This window comes from Denticeps clupeoides, chromosome 6 (genome assembly GCF_900700375.1).
Source record: "Denticeps clupeoides chromosome 6, fDenClu1.1, whole genome shotgun sequence".
NCBI classification, from domain to species: Eukaryota; Metazoa; Chordata; class Actinopteri; order Clupeiformes; family Denticipitidae; genus Denticeps; species Denticeps clupeoides.
Genome location: NC_041712.1, coordinates 7,620,716 through 7,636,269, shown reverse-complemented (window position 1 = coordinate 7,636,269; position 15,554 = coordinate 7,620,716). Strand labels below are relative to the sequence as shown.

The 15,554-nt window shown below is 44.0% G+C and overlaps 2 protein-coding genes across 10 annotated transcripts in view; one reads left to right on the top strand and one right to left on the bottom strand.

Moving 5' to 3' along the window:
- amot (angiomotin) overlaps positions 1–10,090 on the top strand; it is a 27,636-nt gene extending 17,546 nt beyond the window's left edge. For all 8 annotated transcript variants that reach the window (XM_028982857.1, XM_028982853.1, XM_028982855.1 and 5 more), the window contains 8 exons: positions 526–618; positions 714–859; positions 3,546–3,695; positions 4,485–4,675; positions 4,878–5,006; positions 5,621–5,880; positions 6,625–6,858; positions 7,603–10,090. In XM_028982857.1, coding sequence (XP_028838690.1) covers positions 526–618; positions 714–859; positions 3,546–3,695; positions 4,485–4,675; positions 4,878–5,006; positions 5,621–5,880; positions 6,625–6,858; positions 7,603–7,715 — 1,316 coding nt within the window. In that variant the 3' untranslated portion in view covers positions 7,716–10,090. The remainder of the gene's footprint in view (positions 1–525; positions 619–713; positions 860–3,545; positions 3,696–4,484; positions 4,676–4,877; positions 5,007–5,620; positions 5,881–6,624; positions 6,859–7,602) is intronic.
- On the bottom strand, positions 9,075–15,554 carry LOC114792056 (mitochondrial fission factor homolog B-like). Of its 2 annotated transcripts, XM_028982861.1 has the most exons (8): positions 15,476–15,554; positions 14,378–14,590; positions 14,063–14,187; positions 13,770–13,864; positions 12,460–12,654; positions 12,028–12,099; positions 11,751–11,826; positions 9,075–11,276 (listed from the first exon to the last, which is right to left on the bottom strand). In XM_028982861.1, the coding sequence occupies exons 2-8, from the start codon at positions 14,577–14,579 to the stop codon at positions 11,145–11,147; spliced, it is 897 nt and encodes a 298-aa protein (XP_028838694.1). In that variant the 5' UTR covers positions 14,580–14,590; positions 15,476–15,554; the 3' UTR covers positions 9,075–11,144. The 2 variants fall into 2 exon arrangements, with proteins under 2 accessions (XP_028838694.1, XP_028838695.1); XM_028982862.1 differs by lacking the exon at positions 12,460–12,654.

Below are 15,554 nucleotides of genomic sequence, written 5' to 3'. Positions count from 1 at the left end.
TGATGGATCGTCAGTTTACAATAAAAGCAACTTATTCATATTGGGAGTATTTTCGGTGTCAGTGGCATATGCATCAGTCCAAACTTCAACTTATAGAACATTTATAGAACTCAAAAGTTTGAAGTAGCACACGGCCCTGATAGAAATCCTATGTTGGTCAGTTGTTGGTTGCAGTAGGGTGGTAGTAGCCTAGTGGGTAACACACTCGCCTATGAACCAGAAGACCCGGGTTCGAATCCCACTTACTACCATTGTGTCCCTGAGCAAGACACTTAACCCTAAGTTGCTCCATGGAGACTGTCCCTGTAACTACTGGTTGTAAGTCGCTCTGGATAAGGGCGTCTGATAAATGCTGTAAATGTAAAAATGTAATGTAAATGCATGATGATAACAAGAGTGAACCAAGCAGACATGGCGGTTTGCTTCGTCAAGAACCTTTACTGGAATCGACCTGAAAATCAACTGCAGAGTGTTTACCTCTGCATAGGCCGCTCCTGTGACTGTGTTTCTCTGTTGTACTTGCAGAGAGAATGGAGACGGCCAATAAGCAGCTCGCAGCGAAAGACTGCGAGGGCTCGGAGGACAACCGCAAAACCATCTCTCAGCTCCTGGCCCAGAGTAAGTTCATCTGTTAGAGAAACAGGACGACGGTGTGTTAAATCGTGTCATTTCTAGCGCTAACGTCAGGTTTTGTTTATTTGTTTGTTTGGCAGACAAGGAGATGCAGCGTGAGAAGGAGAAGATGGAGATGGAGCTCAGCACGCTTCGCTCCACTAACGAGGACCAGCGCAGGCATATCGAGATCCGCGACCAGGCCCTGAACAATGCACAAGCCAAAGTGGTCAAGCTGGAGGAGGAGGTGAGTCTAGCACTCTGATGCTCTGCTGGACACCCTCAAGGTGTGTGGAACAGCGGATAGCACGTCTGTGTTTGATTCCTTGTCCGAGTTAACCTTCCTCACCGGCCCCTCTGTGGAACAGTGCGGTTACTGCCATCTCCGATGAAACTCGAATTCATCCAGAAACCCAGCATGGCTTTTTGCCCAGTTGTTCTGTTTCAAAATACCCTTCAGTAAAATACATCTGGTCGTAAAATGTTTTTTTATTATTAATAATAATAATAATAATAATTCTAACACATTTAAGATGCATTCCAGAAGGTGTCCTGTACGTAGAGCTCCATGTTCACTCTCGAAACACTCGAAACATTTGAAATACTCGACTCTGGATATACAGTATCTGGAGTGGTCTGCGTACTGCTCATGCCTGGAATATGTTTTCGGCGGTGGCCTGCGTAAGAGTGGCTCTGAGTCTCTCCAGACTGGCCGGCGCGCCGCCAGCGTCCTGCCTGTAGACGTGCGGGACTTTACTATCCAGCGTTTGTGGAATTGTAAACATTGTAACCCGTTTTGTCAAACAACAGAAATCATAATGAAGTCAGAATGAAACATCGTTTAAGGTTTTGCACACAGGACTATTTTCATTGTGTTTCAGTTGCACTCCTGGTCTGGAATAATAATTAGTTACGTTTTTCGTGAAAAGTGGCCAGTCTGAGCTATTTCTGACCCTCTTATCCAGAGGCAAGTGCATTCCTCAACACTACCAGTCAGAAGATTTGACTGAAGACTTGCGCATTGTGGCCTCACGCCTCTAGGGTCCCGGCTCCAGCTCTGGGCGCGTCAACTCTCCCTGTGTTGGTGTGGGGTTCACCAGATACTCCAGCTTCTTCCTGCTGGCCAATGGTGCGCACATTTGGCGACCTCAGTGGCACCTTGGCGGTTCGGGATTTGAACCCACCGCTCTGCCAGATGTGGCCATAGGCGCGAGTGTGTGAGTTAATGGTGTGTGTGGCAGTCTAATTTGTGAGAACTTGCTGTGTTTATGAGCTTTTAGAGGAAGCAAAAGAAATCAGGTACGTTCCAGATATGTTCATGTGATGTTATGCTCACAGTGATTCAATAAGCTCTTTGATTGCTGCCTTTTCGAACTCCTTTCGGTTTGAAAAGTTCTTGTTCACATTTGAAGGCACCTCACACTGTGACCTTGTGGTTCTGCTTGTTCTTTTGGCAAGCCTGTAGCCATGGCTGTAACATTAGGAACCATTTAATCGAACATTTTGTCCCTGGAAATAAACAGTAACTAGTGTGTGTTGGACAACATGCTGTAGTGTTGTAATCTGAGGAGTTCAGGTGAAGGTTGGTGCCGAATTTCTTGGGTTGGGCCGTGATTTTGACGTTGTAGCACAGTAACGATTAGTCTCCGTTTGCTAGTCCAGAGATTTCATCAGAGATCATGATGGTGGAGATAACTCAGGATCTAAACTGAAAAAAGACCAACAGAGGTCTCTTTGTTTCCAGACCCCAGAATAGAAATGTGGAGTTGTAAATGGCATTGACCCTTGTTCCTCGGCCATCTGTAGCCTCCCTGCTGAGATTCCTCCAAAACATCTTCTCAACCATCCTTTACATTGACTTCCTGATCAGTGTTGTCATTCCTTCTCATTGTCTCCTTCTCACTGGCACTGTCAAATTTGATCAGTCCTTTCTGGACAAAATGTAAAAAAGCAAATTACTGCAGTAATAATTGTATTACATTTTTATTACAAAGGCAATGCCAAAATAGCATCCTCCTTAAAGCAGCGTTCATTGTCTGCTGCATCTGGAAACTCAATCAAACATGGATGTAAGGGGGAAAAAGTCCTTGTCTGCTAAACAATACAGTGTAATAAACTTTTGGCAGTAATTTATGTTGTTATCATGAGGAGGGTATGTTTTGGTCATATGCCAGTGTTACACTGTTTTGTACGAAGGGAATTGGGCATCTGCACGTTTTGGTGTCTGAATGTATTTTATGTAAATGTGTCCTGGTCAATAATGGAATTTTCGTCTTGTCTGCGATCTCAGAAGCCTTTTTGCTGTACAAGGATGAAAGAGGCAGATGTTTGGTTTGACTTGTGTCCCACCACATCCCATTATAGTGAAGTAGCCGGGCCATTCGCCAGGCACCTTATTAGCTCTTAAAGTCTGCACCGCCTCTGATGGTTCTACTGCATGGGGAGGCTTCCCAACAAACCCTTCCTTGTTCTCCCAACAAAAGATCTTGAGTCGGCTATGAAAGAGCCTGAAGATGGCTGCATTTCTCAGTTTAAAATGGGGGGAAAGTCTGCTGGATCTACAGTAACTAACTTACATAAAAGACTTAATGTTGCTGAAATTCGTTTTATTTAATCCTGCAATTGGCCCAAGGCAATTCTTTCAAATGTAGGCTAATTTTCCCCCTTTTTCCTCCCCAATGTGCTCTCTGCCCTGACCTCCTCCTTTCTTTCGTTTCTTTCTAAATTGAGGCTTTTGAGCATAGCTGTAATTATAGCTGCTGCATATTAGAATGGAGTGAAGGAGAGGAGACCAGTCAAGGTCTGTTGATGAGAACAAAAGCAGCACTATTATGGGCGTCCCACTGAAAAGGGCTGTAACCTTCAGGCTCTGTGCAAACAGAGGGTTTTTTTGTGACCAGGTCCGACCTGTGTGTGTGTGTGTGTGTGTGTAGCTGAAGAAGAAGCAGGTGTATGTGGAGAAGGTGGAGCGCATGCAGCAGGCTCTGGCGCAGCTGCAGCTGGCCTGTGAGAAGCGGGAGCAGCTGGAGCACCGCCTGCGCACGCGGCTGGAGCGCGAGCTGGAGTCGCTCCGCATGCAGCAGGTAGGGCGCTCACCTTTTATAGATACTCGCCGTTCATCATCTTTGTTACGTAGACTGTGTGGTTTAAACCATTTTGGAAATCCCAAATCACCATTGCTATGTAGGAATGTTGGTAGGATTTTATCAATACTGGTAACCATACCGACACCCTCTTATCACTATTGCTGTCGACAACCTGACCTGACCTGAAACAATGCACATGCCTTCCCTTTAATGATTAGGATGATTTTATAAAATGCATTAATTTGGTATTAAATACGAGGTCGTAGAATGTCATAGAGCTTCACTACAAGAGATGAAACTTTAACATTACAAATAAGCAAACATAATAAAAAAAAATTGTTATCATAATGATTTTTGCTGCCTTCTAACCGAGTTGTGGTTACTGTGACTGACACTTTCTAAACATGAATTAGCTCTTAGAACTCTAACCTCAGTGGTTGAAGGAATGTACGCAGCTCACATGTGACAGGCGGATGCCAGCAGTTCATTTAAGGAGGTTAAGGAATGTGAAAGTGCAGGCATGTTAGAATTAATACATTTTACAGAAATGTCCTGGAGCGTATTGGCAATTTAGTCCAGAGTAATCTAGTACTGTGTCTATTTCTAATGATTTCCTATAACTATCTCTCAATGTATAAAAGTATATGTCCAAGTTTTGTAAACGATGGAATCGATCACTTAAAAAGCTGTGAATTTTGGCTTTGATCTTTCAATTTAGGGGGCTTGACCTTTAATCTTGACATAGGTGAAGCTCAAATTGTAATACTGTGTGTGATGTAAAAACAGAGGCAGGGAACCTCTCAGAACACTGTGGGCCCTGAGTACAACACCACCGCCTTGATGGAGCACCTGCGGGAGAAAGAGGAGCGCATCCTCGCCCTGGAGGCCGACATGACCAAGTGGGAGCAGAAGTACCTCGAGGAGAGCGTCATGAGGCAGTTCGCCCTGGATGCTGCAGCTTCTGTGGCTACACAGAGGTGAGGGAGGCACTCAAATAAGTGTGTTAGACAATCCTGCAGATACACCATAGCAAGAGGGCCATACCACAGTTCATTTTCTGAATGTCTTGTCTATTGGCCAACAAATGTGACAGTCAACCAGCTTTAACCCCCTGTGATGCCCCTGGGCACACACACTTTTGTTTTAGTGAAAAGGCTAATATGCGTGTTGTGTCTTCAGGGACACCTCTTCTGCAGGCATCAGCCACTCCCCCAGCAGCAGCTACGACACGTCGGTGGAGGCGCGCATTCAGAAGGAAGAGGAGGAGATCCTTATGGCCAACCGTCGCTGCCTGGACATGGAGAGCAGGTGAAACACGCACACACACACAAACACATTCTCTCCTGACTGATATAGGGGACTAGGTACTCACTACTGTTATAAGAACCTCAATAAGGGATTTTTTTAATGTACAGTGGTTTACTGGGGTTAAACATAACATATTGTTGTAAGTCAGATTTTGTAGAGTTCAGTCAGACTGAAAATAAGCAATAAATCCTCATGATATGCCAAAAAAAAAACAGTAGAGTAGCTACATGCACATCCTCTCCTCATAAAACATATGCACTCCACCCTGTGGAGGAGCTATAAAAGCCATACGTGCTCATTTCCAGCATTTTCTCTGCTGAGATGTAAAGCTTTGTCAGCTGGCATTCACATGTCTACATCTGTTCTTAGTAGTAGTTGTGCTCCCCCTGCTGGTTGTAGTCGATTTGCAGCGATGAATTGCTGTCTTTTGATGTGGCTTGCAGAGCAGTGGCATTGATACGGACCAGAAGGAACATGTTGAAAATGTCCCAAAAGTGAATTAAAGTTTGCTTTTCCACACACAAGACCACAAGAAGAATGTCATTATTTCTAGCACCCCTTATGGTGGTGTCATATTGGCTGGCTGTAATCAGTTTCAACATTCCCTTCCTCAGAATTAAGAACCTGCATGCACAGATCATTGAGAAGGACGCCATGATCAAAGTCTTGCACCAGCGCTCACGCAAGGAGCCCGGCAGCAAGTCCGATGCCCCATCTTCTGCCATGCGTCCCTCCAAGTCTCTGATGTCCATCACCAATGCCAGCAGCAGCTCGGGCCTGTTCTCCCACAGCCTGGGTCTCAGCGGCGGCCTCGGCGGCAGCCCCATCACCGAGGAGCAGCGCAAGGACGACCGGAGCTGGAAGGGCAGCTTGGGTAAGAGTAGGCCCGATAGCTAAAATGGAGATAAGGACCCAATGATGGAGATTTATTTTCATATTGTCAGTTTCCCATTCATGGATTCAGGATGGTCCTAGAATTTTATTGTAGAATTAGGCTTAATACATGAAAACTGTCACAAGTTGCCATATATTTACATTTTTACTGCTTTTGCATACGGGATTGTTATCAGCACAACTCTCAACAGGCTCTTGATTAGCTGAATTGTCTCTATTACATGGTGCCTTTGGGTATGTGGAGTCAAAGACACATGAATTCAGAGTAAGCGTCCTCTGTGCAGGTTCTTCACTTTGCACTCTTTTGTATTTTATCCAGCATTTGAGAAGTAGCATTAGCACACATATGATTCAAGAGATTAAAAATCTTTGTCACATGCATAGTTATACCAGTACAACACACAGTGAAATGCATCCAAAACTGCTTTTTTTACTGTGCATAGATAGAAATAATTAAAGTTATAAAATAGATCAAATTAAAAGGTAACAAAACTATTTAAAAAAAAAAAAAAAAAAAAAAAGCTAAAATGCAAATTTCCGTTTGAACATGGTACACAATATTTTGTAAATCAGACTCTATCACAGGCAAAACCATCAGGAAAATGTCAGTAATGGCAGTAATATACTGTGACTGTGAGTAAAATGCTATTAATGTAAATTATCTAATATCTGCTGTAAATGATCTGATATCAAGATATCTAATATCTGCTTTGTCACTCCCCAGGAGTCTTGTTAGGACCGGAGTTTCGTACGGACACTCTGAGGACAGAGTCCATCTCTTCTTCCCCGTCTCCCGTGCTGCCCTCCAGCCATTCCAAAACAGGCAGCCGGGACAGCTGCACCCAGACCGAGAAAGGCCAAGAGTCCAGCAAGGCCAGCACCCCGGCTCTGCCCAGCCTGCCCGTGCAGTCCCGCATCACCAGCCCAAGCCCTGTGTACATACCTGACCGCATCGCAGGTACGTCCACATCCGGCACACATTGGTTGGAGGTTTCTGGTGGGTGGAACGCAGTGACACTGCTCTGTCTAACACTCCCCTACTAGATCAAGGCATCAGTCTTAAGAATGGGATTCAACTAACTCTATTATCTTAATGTCTTATAATCAAAGCATAATGTATTAGTAAATGCATTTTATGAACTATGTTTAGCCTATAACCAGAGTGCAATGGTACACGTATGGTGCGGTCTGTACCTCGTGGTTCAGGTATGGGCAATGTGATGTTCTTTCGGCTCAGTCCGGGGGTCAGGCTCAGTGGTTGGGTCCGTAGAGACCACACTGAAAGCGATGCACCAGCACGCTTCGAACAGAAAAAGTTCCACGTCACCTCCAGCTCAGCTCCAGGTACAACAGTGTGAGAGGGGGCCAATGGGTGGAGGCACAACAGTGATTGGACATTAACTCGCAGGGAGGGGCCTTTCGCCCGTTGGCACTTACAGCTTTTTCAAAAATGCAAACTCACATGGTCCATACGGGCATATTAGACCTTGCAGGGCGGATTGAACGGTTTGGTACCGTTGCACCCCAGACCTTTAACCCTTTAATTAAATCCTGATTGACAACAAAAGGCTGGAAGGTCAGCAGCTCTCGGCTCTTGATGGTGGTGAACTGCAGTGTCGTGCTGCACACCATCCAAAAACGCCACTCTGCTACCGCTTCCTGATTTTCCAAGTGTTCCACCCGCTGTTCTCTCCTTTCGCAGACGTTCCGATATTTCATAGCAGCACTTTGGAGCGGAGAGCACCGGTGCAGTCCCTTCCTCAGCAGCTCAGCCAACCAGAGGTGGAGAACGAGATGGTGGAGATTCTCATCTGAACCTCAGCACCTCCACACAAAGGCAAACACACACACACACACACACACACACTCATTGTGATACAAATTTATATACACACTCTGTCACAGTTTTTTTTTTTTTTTTTACATATGTGTATTCTAAAGATGGGAAGGATTCGTTGCTCTTTTATTTTTTTATTCTGTCACACTGTGGGTTCTGTGTAACAACGTACTGAAGTATGCTTCAGGAAATCACATGGAGCTTCGCTGTGGAACGTCACACCAGCGTACAGTACAGAACACAGACCCACATCGATTCCAACGTCCTCGGACCAAACGTGTTGGCTTCCTTTTTATTCGTTAAATTTTATTGCATTTATTGCACTATTTACCTAGTATAGTTTGTTCTGTGATTGTATTTGTTTTGTCCCCCTATATTCTTAGGTCTTGTATTTATGTGTAGACGTGTATTTAGCGACAATGTTACCCGTAGCACTTGGGGCATCAGACCCAAAGGATCTAGCAGAATGTTCGGTTAGCAGTTCTTTGTGCACATTTCGTGAAGCATGTGGGCGGAAAAGAACCTGCTGCTGCTTTTAGCTCATTTTTAAATCGGATCCCGTTTAGGGGGGGGATACCTCGAGCAAGGGTCCCTTCTACTAGGAGTAAAGACTGCCACGCATTTGCACTTGGCAACATCAGATGTGCAGTAAAAGACTCACTAAGCACACATTCTGTCCATGTAAATACTTTACAGAAGGTGGAAACAGCCTCTGTTAAATGAATGTTCTAATCTTATTGCTATTATGTTTTATAAAGTTACACGGCACTGCCGGTGTAGGACCACAGTACACTGTGAGCAAGCTTGAGAGTTGTGTAGAGGTCAAACGCGTGTGTATGTGTGCGAGATTGACTGTAGAGTGCCTTATAGAAGAAAAGAGGAAAAAAAAACCCACTGGTTTGGGTCTGATGTGTCTTCATGCGTGTTGAGCTGAATGATTTTTATGTTTAGTTTACTGCATATTGTTAACCTGCCGCTGCCAAGAAGACCCCGATTCAACTAAAGGGCGTGTCTAGCTCCATGTTGGAGGGTGCCTGGTCCTTATAGAAAACGTCAGGGGTCAACCAGTGCCTTATGTTTGTCTAGGTCACACTTTTAACCCCAACTGAGAGAATGTTTTACAACCGTAACATGTTCTTCATTGCATTACCACATCTAGTCCTCAACGGTCCCACACTCCCAACAGCAGGTACCGCCTTTTGTCAAAGCAGATGTAACCGGATCGTGGGACACCTGTTCTCAGACATTGACCTGCAGTTTTTTTTTTTTTTTTTTCTCGAGTGTGGTACTTGAACATTTCTAGCACAATCGCCTTGTACTTTCATCAAACACAGTGTTCTCATGTAGACAAAGGACCAGTCAGATGGCGATAGATTCTCACGTGGGACTTTTAAATGCATTCCTTGAATGCTATCATGATGTAATTCAACACAATTGTGTTTTTATTTTGTAAAATGCAGCATAACGATGACAAACTGTGCAGCTATCCTAAAAGTATTGTGGGGTAAGGTCAGCCTTTCCTAGCACAGGGTACAGAAGAAAGATTTTCCTCAGACCAATAAACAGTTTCACAGACATTTCACGGTTTCCACAAGTCTTGTGGACCTTTGTGTTTGAAAAGCCCAGTGTTTTGTTCTGTAGTTTAAATCACAGATTCAAGTAAAACATCTAATAATGTCTGAACACAGAGAGTTCTGCCCAAATCGGACCAAACACTTGGCCTGGGCCATCATTAGAAGGTATATTTTTATGTATACATCCACTTGAACCTAAACATTTATTTCTGAGGTCCCACCCAAGGTCTATAGTGGTCATACTTGTAATTTTGGTCTCGCTCGATCCTCATATTCACATGTATGTTTTATCTAATTTTTTGGAAACCGTAACTGCGTGTCCATTCATTTAACATCAGTCGCTAATAAAGTTGTCATTTAAAAGAATAATCCTGACAAAAAAAATAAAAAAAAATGACTACTAAGGTCTGATTTACCTTCTACATCTGTCTACTACTAGAACTTTCTCAAAATGTGACCACTTTCAGGGTTCTCCAGTTGTGCCTTCAAGTCAGAACAGTTCATCTTTACCACAGACACCACTCAAAAACACAAGAAGAATACTGCATGTTACATTTTTTTTTATGTTTGTCTTCACAAATTCTGTATTATAGATGCTGCTTGTTAATGTTATTATTGTACAAATCATTGTCTACTGTTAATTCTAAGTTGTATTCTCAATACTCAATTTATGAATTAACAAATCATCTCAAGCCGTTTTTCATTTGTGGATTTAACTATAACTCGAAAGATACTTCAAGTAAAAATGTAACTGTGTAATAAACATAAAAATAAGATTAGTCCTCTTTTCTTACTACTGATTGTGGGCCGCACAGTGGTGTGTTGGTGTGAACGACGTGGGGGAATCACAACCAAAACCTTGCAGCGATGTATCATCAGCACCCAGTCAAGCCCATTATTACAGCTGAAGCAGTAAAACAAGTGAATTGGAAACTTGCCTTTCATATAAAACATCTCCGAGGTTAAATTACATACACAAGCTACACGGACACAGTTTTACAAAAACTCACAAGGGACAAAACATTCAGCCTATGTAAAAAAAAAAAAAATCATTTATTTGCTATAGCTAAATGCATGTAGCCCAACTCAATAGATTATAATATGACATCATATTGAGACTGATAACCTCAGGGTGTGGCTATTTCATTACTTAGTGGCAAAATCTATTAGCCACAAAAACCTAAAGAATCCAATGCCATGTTTGGCTGTCATTCTAAGTGCACCCTACATTCTAAATAGGAAAAGTACTAAATCTACTTAGTACAGGGCGCACAACTCCAGTATCGGAGGACTTTTGGGCACATGGAGGCCGCACAACACTTCTCAATCAACACCCTGCACCGATTAACGATTATACGTTCACTTATTCCTGACCGGCTCCGCAAAAAACTGCTCAAGAACAAAGCAAGAAGCACTGGAGGCTCCAAAGACATGAAAAAGTGGTTACGCGACAAGAGCTTGAGGCTGAACATGCAGGAAGAAGAAAAATGCAGTGAAATGCACCAGCAACCCCAGCATGGCCGTAGCTCTGGCTAACTTATAATGGTGGGTACAAGCTTTTACGATGGAAAGCCCTTTTCCATAATTTAATCTATAGCTAAAACAAGCCTTGTGCTTCCTATAAGTCTCTGAGGTATAAATAAATAATAAATACGTATTGAAGTGCTTTGGCTAATTTCTGCCTTTACGCGCCGACCTACATTTCCCGAGACAGTTTGGAATAAATGGTGGAGGCGGAGCCTGCATGAGCCCACGTGTCTTCACCCCTTCTGCCAGGTAGTGTCAGTGTAGCTGCAGTGGGAGTGGTGGGAAAGAGGGTTCCCATGTGTGAGGCTATCTGCGCATCCAGAGCCACACGTTGACCAGGCAGGTGGACACGAGCAGCGAGAAGAGCACCAGCTCTGTCTGCCGGCGCTCGGCGTTCTGGCGCTCCAGGGCGGCCAGGCGCCGACTCAGCTTCAGCACCTGCGGGCACAAAACAGGTTGCGGTTTGTTAAGTGCTTTTACGGCAAATTAATAGGAGGTATGTGGACCATCACCCACAGACCATCTGTTCATCCGGCCTGCCTTTTTTGGGTGTCTGTTAGGGATGCACCAATCAGTTTATAAGCGGAATTGAAATATGCTCTCTATATATATATATATATATATATATATATATATATATATATATATATATATATATATATATATATATATATATATAGATATATATATATATATATATATATATATATATATACACACCACACACACACACACCACACACACACACACATACATACACACACACACACACCACACACACACACACACACACACACACACACACACACACACACCAGTGAGGCGTCGGTGTGCTCACCGCCAGGCCACACCCACACAAATCGCGGTTTTGGTTCAAATTTTATAAATCTTTCCACCCTACTGCGTGCTCACCTGTCGCCGAAGTACAATGAACTCCACGGCAACACCCGACTCCTCTTCAGGGCTCAGCCAAGACTCCTGCATGGCACTGACACAGCACAAAAACAAAAATCCTGCTCAGTGTCCACGTTGCATGATACTAAATCTACGCTGGCTACGGATGCTACGGACCGATAAGACTCTGACAACACTGCAGTGTGGGTTTCAAACAATCGAAGGCATTAATTGAAAAGGCTACAGCATTCTGTTTTCCCATGATTCATTCAAACAAGGACACAAACATGTTCACCTTTTTCTGCCAGGATCACCTTGTGATGGCACCTCCACCGCAGAAGAGTTTGGACTATCGGGGCAGCCAAAACTTTAGAAGACAAACCAGTGGAAAGCTCAGATTATACCTCAATAATGGAAACAGATTACATCTACGCCCTTATCCAGACTGTAGTTACAGGGACAGTCCCCCCTGGAGACACTCGGTTACTACAATGGTAGTAAGAACGTTTCACTGCGACAGCAACATGACAGAAATTTGCATGCAAGCATTTGTTGCCATGTGAGTGAAGCCTACACAGTGAATTTATGGTGCTATACACAATAATCTGCCAGCAAATGCACAAAAGAAGGACAAGGGGAGACAGAGGCATGTGTTGCCATATACTACAGACTACAGGGCTAGGAGCAGGCTGGGGTCAGAGGAATAACTAGAGTAGGGAGGAGTCACCTGGAAGAGTATTTCTGGGTGACAGTCTGTAAAAATCGTTTGGAGGCCTGCTGGCCCAGCTCTTTTGCAGCCTGGAGAACACTCTGCGGGGACAGAAGGCTGGGTTGGAGGGCGTTCAGCTCTTGGGGTTTAGAGGCAGCCGGGGGGTCGGCACCACGCTGGAGAGGAGTGGAGGGTCGTCCGGAACTGCGGTTACTATAGCAACAGCATGATGGACAGGAAGGATGGGAAATGTGGGTGGGAAGTGCACAGACAACACAGCAGCAGTCGTCTGGTTATTTTACTATACAAAGATGCAATAAATAAATAAATAAATAAAACTCCCTCATACAGCCAAATATTGTGGAATTTTATAAAATTGTGGAATTAAAAAAAATAAAAAATCAAGGAGCAGCTGATCATCAAATACGTTACTGGAGTTGGGTGAAGGTGTATTTCATACATACACCACCAGTCGAAGATTTGGATGTACCTACTCATTTATGGGTCTTGCATTTTTTTACAATCTAGAGTAAACTGAAGACTCAGGACTATAAAACAAAACACAAGGTTATGTACTTCAAAAAAGCATAGCAGGGAGCTTTCGCTGTGATGCCAGCATTTCACACTCTTGTTCTCTCTACACCACCTTAAGATAGACAATGGGGACGGTTTCCAATAGTCCTGAAGGATTATGCTGAACACTTTCTGATCACTCACTCACTTATTTTTATAATAACAAGAGTCAACAAAGCAGACATGAAAAAACTCTGAAAAGACAGATCAAACATATTTCATTTAGTCTTGCTACAAAAAATACTAAATGATAATTTCATTTGATTCTTCACAATGGCTCCATTTTAGTCTCCATAACCACTACAGTGTAGGTGTTACCAAACATTTGACTGGTACTGTACGTAATGGCATTACAGAGTGCTTAAGGGCTTAAGGTTTCACAATATAGGGTTTATCTAATTTGTGTAACATTTCCATAAAAGGTTAAAATAGTTAATGACGAACCACTGAAGCTGGCTCCTTTGTAGAAGATACAGCCTTTAGAGTAAGTAATCATAGTTTGATAGTTAAACAAATGGCATGAAAAAATAATGGCATAATAAAATAAAACAGATGAGATTCTATGATGTCTCATCTAGGTAATTATAAGTGAACCGAGTAAAGTCAGATGGAGAAATTAAAATAAAATATTTCACCGCACATCACTGTCCAATGCGTATGCTGTTTTACTTACAACTTGACCACAAGGTGTCAGTAAAGGTTTTGCCTTTACTAAATGTTAACCTTTAAATGCCTAACTGTGTGAAAAAACCTACGGCATGGGTGCATGGAGTGCCTGTTTCGTGTAAGTGGGTGTCCCAGGAGGGGTCCTGCCAAAGGTCTGGTCACTGTAGGATCTACGCAGAGGGCTCTGCCACAAAACAGACAAAATATTATACCAATGCCTGCTGGAGAAATATTATCATGGTGCAATTTCAACACAAAAGGAGGCGATAAAGAATGTTTTAATAGCAGGGGCAGGAGAGAAAAGGGTTAAACAGACAGCTTGTGGAGTATATAGAATGTAGTAGCACACGGCTCCAGTATGAGAACAACTGGTTTATTTTACCTGCAATGGTTCTCGTAGGTATGCTGAATCTTTGTCCCAGGCTCCTTGATGCAAGTCCCACGCAGAGCTGGTGAAGCCGGAGCTCTGTTTCGAGAACAAGGGCCTGGGACTGATATCGGGAGCATCTGTAAAGAACAGAAAAATTCAATCAAGCCACATAATTTCTCCAAAAAAAATTATGATAAAAAGGTGTAAATTATTCCGCATTACGTTGATTGTTAAGGCTAACTGCCCATGAAAATCATAAACTTGGTAACTTAAATTTGTACAATATTACCAATGACTAATTAAAAAACAATAATAGAAAGTGGCCACCTGTCAACGCCAGCCTTTCTGGTATGTGCATGCTGTACGCAGGAGGAAGGTCCTCCGGTCTGTGCCGGTCCTCCTCTATCTGCAGTCCCACACCCACTCTCAGCCGGTTGGGCACCCGCATCCTCTGGCTGATGGCCTCGGTGAAGCTGGGGTCGCGGCCGTGCGCCGCCACGCCCTCGCCCAGGTAAACAGGAGCGGCCATGGCTGAGGCAGCTGGATCCGAAGCACAAGCAGATTCAAACCTGATGCACACGCAACTTCAGATTCACGAAAAACGTAAAGCGCCAGCGTGAGTTCACTTTGTCCACAAAGTGTACAATAAATATACGAAAATACTACGTTCATGCAAATCAAGCATCTGGCAACATAACCAATTTTTTAAAAAAGAATTAAATAGAAGAAAATAACCGCATGACAATAGAATAAAACTAGTTGCCTGGTTGCAGCCGGTATTTAAAAGAACAGCCCCGCAGTTCAGCGCTCGATATATTTGTCTTTAATAGATGTTCGTGTGAGATTAAACGTACTTTAGCTGGAACCTCGGAAAGGGGTGAAATAGGAAGAAATTTCCTGTCTGTAAAGGCCGGTCGGTTTGTTGCGATGCTGAAGTGGCGGCCGGAGTATTCCGAGCCCCGGGGGACATGGCTTCCCCTCCGGACCGCTGCGACAAACCCCGATAACTGGCTGGATTAACGCGACAAAAACCGGTGCGATTAGCTAACAGCTAAACTAGCACCGACCTGCGAGTCGTAACTTCAGCGGGGTCAAAAGGCGTTAAACTGTCACACGGGGTTAGCGACATAGAAGCGTTCCACACAACAAACGAGCAGAAATCTTACAATATTCCACGTGATATAAAGTGTGACACGTAAAACGCGAGTATCTGGCTGGTTGGTGACAAACGTTTAACTTCTAATGTAATGAAGTTAGCCGACTGGCTAACAGCGCTGTTACGTGAAGGACAGCGAGGCAACGTCCGCGTCCCGGAACCGTGCTCCCGTCCACAAGCCCCGCAAGAACTCCGCAAAATTCCGCAACCCCCTCCACAAAACCCCCGCGGGCCCTCCACAAATCCCGGCTGCGGTTCCGCGGACCCACCTGGAAAGCCCACATGAAGGTTTAAAGCCGCCCCGGGACAGAACGTGGAGCAACAAGTGCGACGTCGCGACCCTCCCGA